Source organism: Mus caroli, unplaced genomic scaffold, assembly GCF_978045245.1.
Source record: "Mus caroli unplaced genomic scaffold, Mus_caroli_1 scaffold_1, whole genome shotgun sequence".
In the NCBI taxonomy this organism is placed as follows: Eukaryota; Metazoa; Chordata; class Mammalia; order Rodentia; family Muridae; genus Mus; species Mus caroli.
Genome location: NW_028227256.1, coordinates 71,006,797 through 71,024,256, shown reverse-complemented (window position 1 = coordinate 71,024,256; position 17,460 = coordinate 71,006,797). Strand labels below are relative to the sequence as shown.

Genomic DNA, 17,460 nt, shown 5'->3' with positions numbered 1-17,460 from the left:
GTGTCTTTCCCAGGTCCTTCCAAGCTGGGACACTTAGAGTGACCCTGCACTCTCCTGCTTCCTGCCGCCTACTAGGGACATCTGGTTCCCAGCCCCAATCCTTGAAGGATGTGAAGTTTCTAGGAGTTAGGACACTTCCTGTTTCCCACCATCTTGCCTACTTAAAATAGCCTTTGGAGTCAACACAGGAAGACACACAGGATTGCAGTCGCCTCTGACAGCTCCCTAGATCAACCACGGCTGAGCGTCAGAGGGTCAGTCGCCTGCAGCAGATGCATTCTCTAGCCTCACAGCCTGGGAAAGGAGACCAGTCTCCACAGGCCACTGGAGATGGAGCCCAGGTGCCCATGAGAAGCATGGTTCTTAGCTGCAGGCTGCTGGCTCCTTCCCTCCTAACTTTAGCACCCTTGACGCCACATCCCCTGCTTCTCTCTCACAGAGAATTATCCAACTGTGAAAGTAGATTTCCCCCTCTCCTTCTTCTTCCTGCCCTGGCCCCTTTCTTTCTGCTTTGTGCCAAAGGGTGAAAGTGTTAGTGGAAAGCAAGACCAAGTTCTAACAGTCCGCTGAGTGGTTCAGTGGTTGCAGTTCACAATGATCTGTTAGGTATTTTATGAAGAACCAAAGTTGAGCTTGGATGCTCAGAGCAGAAAGAAAAGGAGCTAGACATGATAACAGTCACCTATAGTCCCAGCACTGAGAGGAGGAGGAAGGAGCAACAGGGAAATGCTGTAGTTGGACTCAACTGCAACTACATTGTCCAAACCCCTCTACAATGTCATGTTCTGAGAAAGAGGCTATTACCTATGAAGTACCTGGATGGGTATATCATCTGGCTGTGTGTGAAGCTCTGTAGATGACCACTAGAGTACTGGCCATTCCCTGGTCTAGATGTTGGAGGACAGGAGGAACTTGTGACCCTACTTATGTAGAATGCCACTTTCAGTGTGGGATCAAGAGGGGATGGGCCACAGAGAAAGGCCTGGGTCTTCTTGCCCTTGCTCATGGATGGTAAGCTGAGAGACTAGAGAGGTGTCAACCTATGGGAAGGAAGTGGGGGAGATCAGAATCTTCTAGGTGCAGGGAATGAGGTGAGGAAGGGGTTTTCACCAGCCAGGTCCTTTAACCACAGAACAGCCAGGCAATGATTGTGTGGCAGGAGGCAGACTGTGGGAGAGGGCTGCTGGGTACCTCCCGCTGTGCTCTGTGATGTTTAAGGATCCAGCTTCCTGGTTTATTTTCCGGGGCTGACAAACACTTGTTGGTTTAGGATAACAGAAGTAAATTCTGTCATAGTGAAGACCAGAGATCAAAACCCAGATGTTGGCAGGGACTCTGACGGAGTACCGTTTTCAGACCCTCTCCATACTTCTGATGGTGGAGGTCCTGTGTCTCTTGACTTACAGATGTTCCTGTTTCCACCTGGTACAGTCCCCGTGTGTCTGTTGTCTTTTTTTTCCACGTTGAAAGAAACTAGTCATATTGGATTAGGGCTCATCCCAGTCTGGTGTGCCTTTGTCTAAATTGGATTGTATTAGCAAGGGCCTTCTTTTCAATGAGACCACATTTGTAGGTTCTGGGTGTTGGGGTGTCAACTTCTTTTGGGGAGAATGCAATTCAGCTGTAAAACTCCCTTTGTTTCCTTCCTTAGACAATAGTCCGGAGACGCGGGCTAAAGTGAAGTTTGTCCAGGACACTTCCAAGTATTGGTACAAGCCTGAGATCTCCAGAGAACAGGGTGAGTAGGGGACGCCATTGCTGGCTTAGGGCTTAGACATGCTGTTCACCATGTCTGCCTTGAGCAAGGATTCATTCCTTTTTACAGTAGGTGGTGGTCCCAGAGATGAGGCTGGGATCAAAGTTGGACAGGAAAAAAACACTTCTTGTGTAAAAGGGGGATGTCAGGAGCAGAGCCTTGGAGGGGTCTAGCAAAACCTTGGTTTTCCCAGGCAAAGTAAAAGGCCAGTCAAGAACATCTGAAACTATGGTGTGGTTTACTATTATTATTGTTATTATTAAGAAAAAATAAACAAAACCAAGTTTGGAATGTAGGCCTGAAGGTGAAGCTTACCCCATGATGTTTGGTTATGAGATAAGGACCAGCAAGGGGGGCCTACAGGTTCACTCTCCTTTTGTAAATGAAGTTATAGACCATTTCCAGTCACCACTCACATACTGTCTGCTTCCTGTTGTGAGGCTGTGCTGAGTAATGGCTGCAGACAGCATGGCCTCCAACATTGGGTGTCTCTGGTCATCAACAGAGACATGTGCTTTGCTTGGTACAGGAGTGCTTCCTTACATCGTGACATTAAAGAATGTCATCTTGAGAGAGTATAGAGTCCTCCAGGTCCATGGGACTCAAGCTAAGTCAGTGCTAATGGCTCTTCTCTCTGTCTCCTCTCCTTCCAGCCATTGCACTCCTAAAGGATCAGGAACCAGGAGCCTTCATCATCCGGGACAGCCACTCCTTCCGAGGGGCTTATGGGCTGGCCATGAAGGTGTCCTCACCCCCTCCAACCATCACTCAGCAGGGCAAGAAAGGTAAAGTCTTCTCCTTGCTGGGCTGGGGCTTCTTGCTTTCTTCAGACCCTTAGGTACTTGAATAGGGTCCTAATTCATCGGGGCTGGTCCCTGAGAAGCCCCTGGAGACTGAGTGGTGGTTTTGATGACAGCAGACCTTTGGGACTTGGTTTGTGTGAGGTGTTTCCTGGACGGCTGGAAGGCAGGGGACTGAATGGCGATCCTCATCCCACAGGGCTCTAACCACCTTGTCTCAGTATCCCTTTCTCCCATCTCATTCTATACACTGCAGAAGTCATGTGACAGTGTTAGGAGGTGGCAGGAGGGTGCTGTAGCAATGAGTGACCAATTCTGTTTCTTCTTCTTCAATCCAGGAGACATGACCCATGAGCTGGTGAGGCACTTTCTGATCGAGACAGGCCCTAGAGGAGTGAAGCTCAAGGGCTGTCCCAACGAGCCAAACTTTGGTGAGCATCCTGGCTTTTCATTATGGTCTGTCTCTGTTCCAGTCATCAGGGGGGTCTGACCCAAGCTCTTTCCATCTTGCTGCTGCCAGTCCTCCTAGGTGTGACTTTGGCAGAAGGAAGGAACAGCTGCTGTTTTTTATAAATAAAGTTTTATTGAAACCTGGCCCCTGCTTTCTAGTTGCATACTGGGTACCATGGCTGCTCCTTTTTGCCAGTTCCCTTTCTGTATTTGCTCTGCTCAGTTGATGGACTGTTAGTACATTAAAATAACAGCAGCAAGAACAGCTGTCCTCCTTGGCCACCTACTATGTGGAAGTCACTATCTAGATGTCATGTTGTTCTGGTGTCGTAGCGACACTGCCTGGTAGCTGTCACTCTCCCCATTTTGCACATGAAGAATGTATAAGTGCCACTTAAGTTCCCTAGATAAGCAACAGAGCTGGGAATTGATGTCACAGCTTTCCCACTGTAATGTTCTGATGGGGGCTCTGTAACTAGAAGGACATAAGGCACATGACTGTCAAGGAAAGTAGTTAGGTTCCCAGTGTAAAGGGGGCAGGTTTTCAATTCTGTTGTTGGGGTGGGCAAGTGCGGTGGTGATAAGGAAGCTGGAGGCTGGGATGTGGCTCAGGTCCCAGGTTTGAGCCCCAGTACTGCCAGAAAGAAAACATTGGGCACCTATCAGGATAGTGTGGAGTTGGATGAGGCAGGGTTCCTTGTGTCCATTTTCTAGTCTTTCCTAGTCACTCTGCCTGTTGTCTCTCTCCACAGGTTCCCTTTCTGCCCTGGTCTATCAGCACTCCATCATCCCACTGGCCCTGCCCTGTAAACTGGTCATTCCAAGCCGAGGTAGGAGATATCTCCTCATGTTGTCTGCCCAGAATGGAGGGAGCCAGGGTGGAGGCGATAGAGGGGACCCTCCACATCATCTATTAAAAGCGGGGAGGGTGGGGAGGAAGCGTTCATTAAAAAGCTTAACTCTAAGAACACCCATTAATTGATTTGCCAGATTGATTTTGAAAATATTCTGGTGGCTTAAAAAATCCACACTGAATTCTCAGAACAGGCCTCATCCCAGGGGAGATCTGAGAACCCGGGGACAGGAACACAAGGATTATATCCTGGGACATAAGAGAGACTTCTAGTGTCAGTCAGTTGACCATGTCTATTCATCCAATTTGACACATTAAATTATTAATAACCATTGACCAACATTATTAACTTAAAGGTTCAAAGGCAACTTCAATAACATTAGTAACCACATAATTTAGATGCTAATTCAATTATATTTGTATGGAACTTAGAAAAATTGGTTGATATTTAAATCATATAAACTGGCACCTCTCAGAACCGTTCAGAACTCTCTGAAGCTGTTGCTTTTGGGAACTTGCTAAAAGGCAGATATTTTCAAACTTGTCAGAAATGCTGGGTCAGAGCCAGGCCTGGGGCTGCAGACTTTTGGATGGAGCAATTTAGGAGGTTGAGCTGGGTGGATCATAAGTTCAAGACTTGCTTTGGTTTGCAGGGTGAGTTAGGTTTGATTGGGCAACACAGAGATAGATCCCAGAATAAAAAGACAAAAAGAGAAGTGGAGATGTAGCCACACACAGATGCAGCAGAGCACTTGCCTGCACGTGTGAGACCCAAGGTCAAGCCCCAGTGAGCAGTGCAATACAGCAGCGGACTAGGCCCAGCAATCTGTATCCTAACGCACCTGTATAACAAAGTGTAGACGCACCGATAAAAGCATCCCTCAATTCTCTTTCCAGCTCCCTTTCTTCCTCCTCCTCTTTGTTCTTAAAATGCTCCCACCCCGTGTTACATAGACCAGGCTGTCACAGTACTCTGCTTCAATCCCCAATGTTCTGGGATTACAGGCACATGCCACATTCTGACTTCTGGTACCTTAGAAGTTTCTTGTTAAAGTATAGTTGAAGTAAAACACATATTCTATGTGGCCTATAAAGTGACATGTGTTGCTGTACAACACACATATTGTGCATATTGTGTGCTGGCAAAATCAAGCTGCTGTCTCCAACTCGTCTCAACGTGGTAGTTTGTACTGTGTTGGATTCAGTTACTCACTGGTTCATACAAAGACACACTGGTGTAAAATGAAATGCCTGCAGTCCCCATTGCTCCTCAAAGCCTTGCTGTTTGTCACATGCCGGGTTTCTGGAGACCCAGGGACACGGGCATCATCACTGTCATCGTCATTTCACAGATGATTAGCAGTTACTGCGGTGGGGATTTGAGCCCAGCTCTGCTGGACTCTAGAGTGTCCCAGCAGCGTGCTGGGACCTTGACATCATCTTATACACGCAGCCCCGACTGCCAAGACCCACTGTGAAAAGAGTATCTATTGCAGGAAGCATGTGCAGTGCTTGCCTTAGGCCCAGCCAGAGTCGTTTAAATCACTGTAGGGTTTTAATTACTAATTGAATTTTTGTTTCAGACCCCACAGATGAATCAAAAGATAGCTCAGGCCCTGCCAACTCAACCACTGACCTGCTGAAGCAAGGAGCAGGTAAATGGAACCTGAGATAGGACTGGTGCCCAGATCTATCTTTCCCACCCCTTGTCCTATCCCCTCCCGCAGGTGCAAATTGGAATTCCCTGTCAGATTCCATTTCTGTCTGCACCTGCCTCTGCACGGTGGCTCTGAGGGATTGTCCCCTCCTGCTCTTGCCCCTGTGACTCTCTCTGGCTTCATTTCTTCCAGCTTGCAATGTGCTCTTCGTCAACTCTGTGGATATGGAGTCACTCACCGGGCCGCAGGCCATTTCTAAAGCCACATCTGAGACTCTGGCTGCCGACCCCACGCCGGCTGCCACCATTGTTCACTTCAAGGTCTCTGCCCAAGGAATCACACTGACTGACAATCAAAGAAAGTAAGCCTTGCCTACCTCCCCATTTATACACTTACTCTCCCTGTACCTATTGCCCACTTATGCTCCTGTGCATCCATCCACCTTCCCATCTATCCTCCACCCACCCATTTGTCCATCCACCCACCTACTCAACCATCCATCTATCCATCTACCCTATCAACCTATCCATCCATTCACCTATACATCTAGCCACTCACCAAACTATTCATACATGTGTGTGTGTGTGCACATGTGTGCATCCCTCTATCCAACATCCATCCACTCATCCATCCAACCTTCTAAAGGGTGGCCTGCTTTGAGTATACATAACACAGCTGGAAAAAAGGCCTTGATCTTAAGAGTGGAAGTTTTCACACTGTTTTCTCTCTCCCTCTCCCTCCCCCTCCCTCCTTTCTCTCCCCCCTCCCCAGCTCATTCCCTTCCAGAGTTCCCCATTTATCATTTCTTGGTGCTAGTTCCCTCCCCAGCCCCTAGCAGTTGGGGCATGTGGGACACTCCTATGCCACATCTGTGTGTCCCTATGTGGGGCTTATGTCCTGGTATGAGGACCTCAGGTCATCTTATTCATAAGAAGAGGCTTTATGAACCCATAAAGTGATGGGAAGACAGCCTGACCTGCAGCTGGTGGCAGATGTGACAAAGCAGTTACTCCCACACTCACTCTGGCTCTCTCAAATCTTTGTCACAGGCTCTTCTTTAGACGACACTACCCCCTCAACACTGTCACCTTCTGTGACCTGGATCCACAAGAAAGAAAGTAAGTGTCTTATAGGCACCTTTGCTCTATCCCCTGAAGTGTGTGTGTGTGTTGTGTGCCCGTGTGTTCTTGCCTCGGCCACGGCTTTGGTGTGTCCTGGGCAGTGAGAGCAATTATGGTAGCAACTAGTTGAGTCTCCTCCCCAGCCCTGGTGACTTCCCACAGGCTTCATTGCTCACGTCTACCTGCTCTGCTGCCTGCTCTGCACATGGGAGGTGGGCTGCAGCGTCTTCTCCACTTGGATTACCCTCTGGGTGACCTTGGGGCCGTGTCTCCTTTAATGGGGGCTCCTCTGCCTTCTTTCCCCTGTCAGGGCTCCTGAGAGAGATGCATTGACTCACTGTGGGCATTTTTTCTCCACAGGTGGATGAAGACAGAGGGAGGTGCCCCTGCTAAGTAAGTGTAGCTTTCCCTGCACCCAGCTGCTTGGCCATTATACTCTGTGGGGGAAAGCGGGAACAGGGCAGGGCTCTAGGCCAGGGGTCTAATATGGGCCTGCATGCCAAGTTCTCTGAGATGAAGAGAAAGAGAATATATCCTGCATCTTCATGCTAACAAAGACGTGTCTAGGCACGGAGTCTGAAGGATTTGTGGAAGGAAAGACTACTTCAAAATGAACAGGTGTATTTTGGGTAGATAGAAATGGGTTCAGAGGGTCAAGGAGGGGACTGTATGACTGTGGGTTCCTGAGGACAGGGTGGGGTCTGTCAGTTGTTGAATTAAAAAAAAAGATTCCAGAAGTGCCCAGAGTGGGCCAAAGAGAGAACACCTTGCTTGGGAATAGAGAACCAGCTAGGAATCTAATCCAGAGGGAAGGCAGAGGCCTCAGCCTTCTTCACAGAATCAAAAGGGACCTCACCTCCTGTGCCTTCCCATGTCACTGAATCTCTTCATGATACTGCCAGACAGGTAGACAGCCCAGAGTTTACCAGTGGGTCAGATGGCAATGTTCAGAGCAAGCACAATGGCTGTGTGTGTGTCCTGGCAGAGTCGGGCAGAGAGGCCTATTTGCTTCTACTCTGGGAGGTCAGGGATGCCCCTCCCCCTGCCGGGATCATGCTACATATCATGCTACAGTCAGTCAGCCTGGAGATGGAGCTGCCCTGACCATCTCCTGGTTATTATCACAGGGCTTCAGGTCCTGCAACAGAGTCGGGAGAATAAAGCTGTTTGAAGTACAGGGCTTGTGTGTGTGTGTGTGTTTCCTCATCATCTGCATGTGCATGCCATGTGAGTATGCATTTGCTGTGTGCCTGTGCACAGGTGTGAGTAGAGTGTTTGTATATGCTTGCACAGACACACACAGGCAGGCAGAAGCCAGCCCGGCTAATTTTAGCTGTGGGTGCCACACATACCCAGCTGAGGGGTTTCCATTGGCATTTCCAGCTGTCCTGATTTCCCCATCTCTCTCTAATTAGCAACATGCCGGCCGGGAGGGGCCCTGAGCTCACATTCTGTTCTCTGCTCTCATATTTTTAACTCTGTTTAGCAGAGGCACAGAAAGAGAGAGAGAGAGAGAAAGAGAGAGAGAGAGAGAGAGATTGCTGGGTCACCCCCATTGGTGTTGGGGGGGCAGGGGACAGGTGTGGGGTTCTTTGTCCCTCCTATTTTCAGGGCTTCCCAGTGTTCAGAGCCAGGAGGGTGTGTGTGTGTGTGTGTGTGTCTGTGTGTGTATGTGTGTGTCTGTGTGTGTATGTGGAGAGAAAGGAGAGAAAGAGACAGACAAACAGAGGAGGTGGGGTGAGGTGGCGGGAGGGAGAGGTAGAGTTGGGGAGTTGAGGACTTGCCTACCCTTTGTCTCCCTGACCACCTAGGAAGTATTGTCCTGTAGGAACCCCCGGGTAGGGCTGAGAAAGAGCCTAAAGATGCTCTTGGACTCTTCCTGCCTCCTGTCCAGTCTCCTTGCAGGCTTTCTAACAAGTCTTTTTACTCAAACCCATCTTCCACCGCTGCTCCCCAGGGGAATGTCACCTGCCCTGAAACAGAGCTAGGCATTGTCCCCAGTACTTGGCTTTAAAGAGCTAGCCCCAGTTCTAGATGTTTGGAGAGGTAAGGAGGCTGGAGAAGACAGGCTGGCCTGAGGCATGCTTTCCTGCCGGCTTGCCCTCTAGAGCCTGGGTCCTTACATAGGCATCCTCTCCCACCCCTGTAGGCTCTTTGGCTTCGTGGCCCGGAAGCAGGGCAGCACCACAGACAACGCTTGCCACCTCTTCGCAGAGCTTGACCCCAACCAGCCTGCGTCTGCCATCGTCAACTTCGTCTCCAAGGTCATGCTGAGTGCTGGCCAGAAGAGATGAATGAAATCGGGAGCCCTTGCCCAAGGCTAGGGCATCGGGGATGGGGTGTGTGGGGAGGGGACCTGTGAATCCTGACCACCTTGAATCCAGAACCAGGACTTTGGGTCGCCCGTGGAGAAGGAGAGAAGAAAGTGCAATGTTGGGAGAGGAAAGTGACTGGCGGAGGGGGGAGGCAAGCAAGCAGGAGGAAGAGGAAGGAAGGAAGAAGAGAGGCACTCAGAATCCCCTGGATCGATGGAAGCCACACCCCCCAAAGCCTCTCCAGCTAGCTGGGGTTCCTCCCCCTTCTGAGAGACTTGAGCTCCCGCAGGGAACACACAGGCCTCCTAGGGGAGGGGCGAGGGGAGGGACACGTACCATATATCACAGAGCAATGGAAAAGCTCGTTCTCCCCAACCCTCCTGCTCTCTGAGAGAAGAATTCGAACGGAGGCTTCTTCTCTGGAGGTAAGGTTGCTGGTGGCCAGCGTATGACATCAAGCAGTGACAGTTTTTCACATTTTGCTCACCCGGGGCACCCGTGGTCTGTGCTTGCTCTGACTCCTTGTTGCAGGGCATAAATGTGCAACCCCCCCCCCCCCCACGCGCTGATCGATACCTGCCTGTGTCCACTCAACTCAGATTACAAACAGCTCTCTCTGCTTGTCTGTGTCCCTTGTGATACACTTATACACACTGTCCAAAGAAGGCTAGGGAGGGTTACAGGGTGGCAGGGTCCCAGGTCGGATGACAAGCCGTCTCCTGCGGAAGTGTAGCTTATGGGTACAGAGTTCAGTCTGCACCTGCCCTCTAGTGACCGTGGGCCTGTCCTCCGTAGAGACTCTGGTAGAGAGGGCATGGGCACCTGCAGCATTATAGCTGTTCTGTCTCCTGGAGACTGAAGCTGGCTTGGAGGAAGAAATGATGCCCACAGGCTTGGGAAAAATACCTGCTGGGAAGGATGGCATCTTTTCTGTGCCGTGGGGCTCCCGGAGAATTGGGCATGCGCATTGTGCCGTGGGGCTTAGGATGAGTTGGACATGCGCACTGACAATGCCCAGGACTGCCTTACTCCCTTCCGTCAGGTCAGTTCCTGGGCCAGCACTAGCCTTGCATTTGCTCATCTGCTTGAAACCCTACTGGGGGATGGGGCCCGTGCCTTTCTGACCTACCCTGTCCTATATGGTCCTCGTGTTGGCTTATCCCAGGAGCCTACTTCCCAGAGTCCTGCCTAGGGCACCTGGGGAAGCCTGCCCCCACTTCCCCACTCTGTAAGTGTTTTGGAGTCTGACTATTGTAGACACCCTCTGGCTGGGCTGCTCAGGGTGACATCATAGTACCTCTGGGATGCTGCCGGAGAACCCCATGGTCCTCCCCACAATACCAAAGCTTCCCTGTTCCCCCTTCTGCCTACGTTTCCCCAGCAGGACCATACTGCCTGTGGGACAAAGGACAGGAGGTATGAATTTAGGCCAAAGGTCCTATGGTCCATTTGTGGGGTTGGAAAGGCCCTCGCCATCTCTTAGGCCTCCATTTAAGCCCATGGGGGCCCCTAGGGGGTGGCATTGTACTGATAAATAAATATATATAATATATACACGAGACATATTGATAGAATCTGTAAGCTAATAAAAAAATATAAGAAAAAGGTTAAAAAAAAGAATAGGTAAATTGACAAGAAATATTTATTGTTTTCCCTATTGCCTTATTGTCCCTGGCCACAAGCTGTTCATCTCTTCTCTAATGTGTAAGTGGAGCCTGAACTGCAGGGGCTCTTTATATTCCAAACAACCCAGGGCTAGCCTTGGCCTCGACCCTGGCCTTGGCCTCCCTAGGCTACATCTGGGACTGGTGGGCGGGGGGGGGGTGACATGCTCCAACTCTGGCTCCTTATTCTCTGGCAAACTGTAGCGTGGCTGCCAGCATCCTGTAGCGCGGACAACTGCTTCCATGGCTACAGGCCTGAGCCGGTGTGTATTTGGGGAATCTAGGTGTGTACGGCCACGGTGTGTGGCAGCTTTTGGATTTTTTTCCTCCGGGGAGCTTTGACTGTGTGGACATTGTTTGAGGAGCTAGAAAGAAGGTCGGCTGGGGATCACGAGCCCCTACTTCCCAAAGAATAAATGGGCTTAGTGATCAGGGTTCTTCAAAGGGTCTTTCACTCTGAGATATTCAAGGCAGATGTCTGGATGTCGCATTTCCTCATCCCCACCTAACGAATCCCCAACATAGAAGGAGACATTTCTCATCCCGTTCTTTGTAAATGTCTGGGGAGTCTTCTGGCTGGAATGCTGTTCACATCTGCATCCAGCCCTGGGCCAGGCCTGAGTCTAGGTTAGGCCTTCATGTATGGTTTCACCTTCCCACGCTGCACTCTTTCCCGAGCCGTGTGGGAGTCGTGTGAATGGCCAAGGTGGATGCTAGCAAGTGGTGCTTCCTTCTCAGCACGCCTCTAGGAAGCATGGACACCCGAGTGTGGCTTTTCTCAAAGGTGAAGAAGGGGCCTCAGTTCTTACAGTGGGGACCACACTGTTGCCTGCCCCCTTCCCAACTGTGATTCTCACACACTCACATGCGTGCACACACACACACACACACACACACACACACACACACACAGAGAGACCACACGTGCACACAGCACTCCATATGCAACTCTGTATTCTTGCCAAAGATTTCCTTTAAACAAGAGCACTTTTACCCAATGGCTCTTTTGTGAATGATCTGTTTTGCTATTGTTTATTGTTGAGTCTGTATATCAACAGGGAGAGTGTTGTCTGCTCTTAAACAGGAATGAAAGAGGGGGAGGGGAGACAGGAGAGAACACGGAGACCAGTGATGTCCTTAACAAGACCCCTTAGCTACAGCCCAGGTCCAAACTGCCTCCGGCCACTCAGAAGATCTGAGGTTGGCCTGGTGATTCACTGTCTCTGGTATCTGGAGGTGAGATGGCAGAGAGGGGCACCAATGGAGCCAGGATTGGGCCCTAGGGAAGTCCCCAATGGTTCTTGAGGCAGGAATAAGTGTGAGGGGCTGGGCTAGGACAGGATGGACAGGAAAGCTGGGAGAACTAACATTTGGATACTGAAGTTGCTACTGTGGACCTGTGGCTCCCTTGCCCAGCCATGTTTTGGGAAAGAATTCACATCTTAGGTTTGAAAGGGGGCATTTGAGTCTTTTCACCTGACCTCTTCCTAGCAGCTTAGATAGCCTCAGACATGACTGCCAGGATTCCTGATATGCTCTGGCTTTGGAGAGTCCCTAGGGATACCCACTCGAGGGTATATGGACTGGCTGTGCATCCCTCTAGGAAGGGGTTTTCAGGAGAGAGAGTCCTTGTGCTGTCTGAGAAGTGCAGGAGAGACAAGTAAATGAACGCAGTGTCCATCTAGCTCTGGGTTTCCTTTATCCTGCCTCCCAAGACTTCTGACCCCCCCTTTCCCAGCTTCAGATCTTGGGGAGATCCATCCAAGGGGATCAGCCCTCTCCTGCCTCCATGCCTTGGGTCCCTGAAGAGCTTAGAACCCAAAGCTAGGGCCACCCCTGCACTTAGGCCTTGGCTGAAGATCTTGAGACTGATGTTTCCGTGGTCATTGGTGACAGGATGTGTGCGCTCGAGTGTGTAAGTGTGGGTGTGTGTGTGTGTGTGTGTGTGGTCTGCTCATCTCTTTAGGGAACTTTGAGGTGGGCGGTGGCATATGGAGGGGTGTCAGGTTCTATGTGAGCCAGTAATGAGAAGAGCTTGGAGGTGAGGCCTGACGGGCCGCAGATGAGTCATGTTTGAGTGCTGATGACGGAGGGGCCGGTCGCATGGGATGAGGCTCAGCGGGCCTCTTGCTTGTTGTCTCCTGTCTCCTCAAATGGCTGAAAACTTGGAGGGTCTCGGTTGTTTTCCATGCCTGGGCCCCTCACAGCAGCGAGGCCACTGAAGAGCGACACACCCAGTGTGTGTCAGTGTTCTCAGCCCAGCCCTCCCTGAGAACCCACATTTGGCTCGGTATGTATGTGAGCACGTTGGGGTGCGCATACGGTATCACCATTTTCTTCCCTTCTATTATCCAAATCAAATATAAGAAGTCCCTCACACCCCGATTATCCCAACTCTGTCTCCCAGGCCCCCTGCTGGGAAACCCATACCCAGCGTCCCTCCCGTGCCCCGGCCCTCGGCTGTGTATTTATAGATGGAAATATACTTTATATTTTGTATCATTGTGCCTATAGCCTCTGCCACCTTGTATAAACCCTGATGTATGCTAAATGTTCTGGATATGAATGTATGTACACTGATGCTGTCCCCCTCTGTACAGCGGCTTGGTCTCTCACGATCCATTGTATGGCTTTATAAATGATAAAGTTAAACACAAACCCAGGCTGTGGCTTAGCTTTGTTTGGGCTCTGCTGGGGGTCTTCACTGGGCAAGTGGTGTCTGTCCTGAACACCAGATGTGAGGGTCCTCAGTGATACTTCTGGGTACCCAAGCAGTGGTCCCCCACCTTCTGATGGTCATGAGTGTTACTCCTCTGGACACCTAGCTGGAAAAGGAGTTCCAAGAAAATCCAAGGAGTGGACTGACCCTGGTGAACAAATAGTCCCTTAACAGTGCTGGAAATAGTTCTGTTCTCACAGTCCCTGAAAGGGGTCTCAGGGCCCCTAGGCTCCAGACCACACTCTGATCCTCACAAGGGACAGAGCTGGAGAGGCAGAGCCTGTCTGGTGGGGACAGAGTGTGTCTGGATTCCCGCTACCTGACAGGTATCATGCCCTACATCCTGAGGAAACCAAGGCTCTGAGACGTTAGCTCGTCCTCTCCGAGTGAGAACAAATGCTCACTGAGCGCACCAGCAGGCACAGGAGTGAATTTTCTCCGGCAGGTGTACCTGTCCTCATGCCCATCCCACAGATGAGAAGACCGAGGCACTTGCCCAGAGTCATGACACTAGAAGAGTGTCAGAGCCAGGCTCTGGACCTCCCCTCTAGGCTCTTCCTAGCTCAAGCCTCTTAGTGCTTTCAGGGAGAGACTAGTTCTGGTGAGCATTGGACAGACCTAGGGTCATACAGAAGATGTGATAGGTAAGCAGGCTGTCTTCCCAGGGAGGGACCTGGGCTCTTGGGCTTGAAATGGAGGGGGTCAAGAGGGCATCATATGATGTTACCCAGAAGCACAAGAATGTGTTGACCTCGAGTTCCTACAGTCTGAGACTGGCTTGGGGTGCAGGAGCTCTGAATTGGGGGCAGGGGATGGTCAGAGGCCAGTTCTGGAGGCTGCAGCAAAGCCACCAAAGGAGAGGTCAGAGGGCAAGGGGTGGGGTGGAGTGTGGATCTGGGAGTAGAGGGAAAGATATATCCACACATACCTTCTGTCACCCTATGCCCAGTTCTCAGTTTAGCTGAAAAGTCCTGATGTCCAGGCCCCACCCTAGGGCTCATTGTGGCCGATCTGGTCTCAAGTGGTCAGTGGACAATGGGTTCTCTCTCCGGCTGGACTCTTCCCACCCTCTTCTAAGAATGGAACCAGGAACAAGGGGAAGAGAAGAGGATCTGCTTGCCATGGAAGAATACCAGTTTAAATAGGAAACTGGAAACTGAGGCCTGAAGCGGCAGCAGAATGCTGTTCACTGAGAGAGCTTGGTAGTGTCCCAACTTTAAGTCAGCAGGCATTGGGGTGGCCAGCCGAGAGGCTGTGGGTGGTAACAGCCCCTTGCTCTCAGCAGATAGGCTTTGGGGTGTCAGCAGAGAGATTATCAGCTAACATGACAGCTTGAAAGTTCTCAGAGGGCCTTGGGATGCTGGGCAGGAGCAGACCCATGCTTTCTACCAGTTTGTTCTGCATGAATCTGCCACCTAAGAGGCAGCAGGGCGGGCAGATCTTGAGGCTGGAGGCACAGGTCTCTGCAGCAGGGCTTGGAGGTGGGGAGCAGCTACAGGGAGGAAGGAACCCCTTCCTGTAGCTAAAGTGCAGAAAGAGGCCCCCTGCCTGTAGCCCCCAGTTAGGCCCATCAGGCTGCCTTGAGGTAGGAGGAGGGAGGGCGGGATGAGAACCTGGTCAGAGACTGGAGAAGATCTGCACTGACCCTGTGAAGACCTCAGCTCTCCATGGTCACGGTGTGTGTGTGTGTGTGTGTGTGTGTGTGTGTGTGTGTGCTGGCAGGGGTCCTTCCCACCCTGCCAGCACGTGCTCCCAACCCTCAACCCTTCAATAGACATGCTAGGATTTTTTGACACATTCCAGGCACAGAAGGGACCCCAATACCTCTCCTGTATCCTTTGGACCAAGCTCCATGAGAACAGAGGAGCTGGCATCAGCTCTTGGTACCCGCCCCCTAGCCCCAAGGCCACTCACGCATGCCCCTCCTGCAGGACCCGTGTAATTGATCCTCACGGCCAGTAAAACCAAACTCTGCCTTCTTACTGCATTTGTTTGTTTGCTTATCTACTTATTCATGTAATTTATGTATTATGAGTTAAGGCCAGCCTTGAACTTGCTATGTAGCTAAGTCTGACCTTGAACTTGCAATTTTCTTACCTGCATCTTCCAAGTGTTGAGCTTACAGTTGGACTCATTTTCATCTTTTTTATTCTTCAAAAGAGTATTTTAGTAGTTCTCTGTTTTAACAGTTCAGAACACAGCATGGCCCATTCATAACAACATTGGTGAGGTAACGAACCAAATGTGTAGTGTGTGACTGTGTGCACATACTCCACAGATAATGAACACCCAGACAGAACAGCACATGTGCATATACAAACAGACATTTACATACATAAAGATACACATACACTACTACACAGTCGTGTTGTGTGCACATGGGTACACAACAAACCCAGATGCATAGACACTCACAGACACACAGCACTCACAGAGATGCACACATCAGAGGCACATACAGGTGATGCAGCCTCTTGTGTGCTGTCTCCACACAAGCATGTATTTTCCTGTTCCTTCCATCAAGTGTCCTAGGGTCTAGCCATCTAGAACTCTGAGATGGCTTTAGAGTTCCTCCCACTGAGAGATGCTGGGATGGACCAGTTAGCGGGGTGGCGCTGTGAAAGACAAGCTTGGAGGTCAGGGCATGGTGCACACATGTGGTTACGGACGGGCTGACGTCGTGGCTACAGACGGGCTGACATCATGGCTACAGACAAGCTGACATCCTGGCTACAGACGAGCTGATGTCCTGGCTATGGAGGGGCTGACATCGTGGCTACTGACGGGCTGCTGTGCTGGTTATCTGTGTGTTGACTTGACAACATTAGAGTCATCTATGGAGGAGGAACATCAGTTGAGGAACTTCATCAAATTGACCTGTAGGTGAGTCTCAGGGGGCATTTTCTCGATTAATAATTGATGTGAGAGAGAGTGCCCAGACCACTGTGGGTAGTGCCACCCCTGAGTGTGTGTCCTGGGCTGTATAAGGAACAGTCCAGCAAGCAGCACTCCTCCATGGCCTCTGCTTCAGTTCCTGCCTCTAGGTTCCTGCTTTGAGTTCCTGCCCTTGCCCTCCCTCCATGATAGACTATAAACCAAGCTGAGATAAATCTCTTCCCCCCCAAGTTGCTATTGGTCCTGGTGTTTTATCACTGCAGTAGGAAGCAAACCAAGACGTCGAGGTTTTGTGGAAGAGGGCAGAGCTGTGAGCTGGGGGTTGGAAGGAGGGGGTGTCAAACAGCCTCTGGTATCAGGAAATCAGCCCGCTCTGAATTCCACACATGCTCTATGGTAGCGGTTCTCAGCCTGTGGGTTAAGACTATCGGGAAACACATATTTCTCAGTCTTAGGAACCCCCAACCATACATTTATTTTCATTGCTACTTTATAACTGTAATTTTGCTACTGAGCCTGGTCTCAGTTCCTAAGACAGTCACCATCACAGGTTGAGAACTGCTGCTCTATGGGAATGTCAGGCAGCTGTGGGGACCTGCTTGGAAAGAACAGGGGGTGGGGAGCTCTAACAGCCTGGCACTGGGCCAGAGACTGAAGGAGGCCCTTTGGAAGCCCTGTGTCTCTGTGGCTTCAGGCATCGGCTGTGAGAGTTGTCACATCTAGTGTATGCAGACTGGCTGTTTCCAGAGTCAGGGTCAGAACCTGGACCCTGCCAGCCCTAACAAGGTAGGTTCTGCCACCTGTCCTTAGGAAGCCAATGAAAAAAGACAAATTAGGAGTAAAAACGGTGGCCTCATTGGCAATTAAAAGAAAAAAAAGAGGTGCAGGGACCTCAAGTCCAGCTTCAGAGTCATGATCCAAAGGCTTAGGTTGAAAGAGGTATACATAGCTAAGCCGTGGGGACAAGGGGCCCTGCCCACATCCCCGCCCCTCACTGCTGCCTGGGCTCCAGTCTTCAGGCAGCCTGACAGGTTGTCAGAACCCTATGAAAGTGAAAAATCTCTTTGCAGGAGACAAACTCCACCTCTGGCTGCCTCCAGACTTCAGCCCCGTCTGAGACTCTTGAAGACATTCCAGTATCTTGGGGGCTCATTGTCTTAATAGTTTAGTAGCTGAAGGGAGGGGCACCCCTGTCTCTACTTAGGATATCTTCATTCCTGCCTAGACAG

General features: G+C 50.7%; 1 protein-coding gene across 19 annotated transcripts in view; it reads left to right on the top strand.

Annotated features, from left to right (window-relative positions):
- Positions 1–13,279, top strand: part of Tns1 (tensin 1) — a 213,544-nt gene extending 200,265 nt beyond the window's left edge. For all 19 annotated transcript variants that reach the window (XM_029474293.2, XM_085838301.1, XM_029474288.2 and 16 more), the window contains 9 exons: positions 1,652–1,738; positions 2,410–2,541; positions 2,895–2,987; positions 3,759–3,836; positions 5,443–5,514; positions 5,710–5,878; positions 6,567–6,635; positions 6,999–7,031; positions 8,788–13,279. In XM_029474293.2, the coding sequence (XP_029330153.1) occupies positions 1,652–1,738; positions 2,410–2,541; positions 2,895–2,987; positions 3,759–3,836; positions 5,443–5,514; positions 5,710–5,878; positions 6,567–6,635; positions 6,999–7,031; positions 8,788–8,932 (878 nt within the window). In that variant the 3' untranslated portion in view covers positions 8,933–13,279. The remainder of the gene's footprint in view (positions 1–1,651; positions 1,739–2,409; positions 2,542–2,894; positions 2,988–3,758; positions 3,837–5,442; positions 5,515–5,709; positions 5,879–6,566; positions 6,636–6,998; positions 7,032–8,787) is intronic.
- The last annotated feature ends 4,181 nt before the right edge of the window (positions 13,280–17,460 follow it).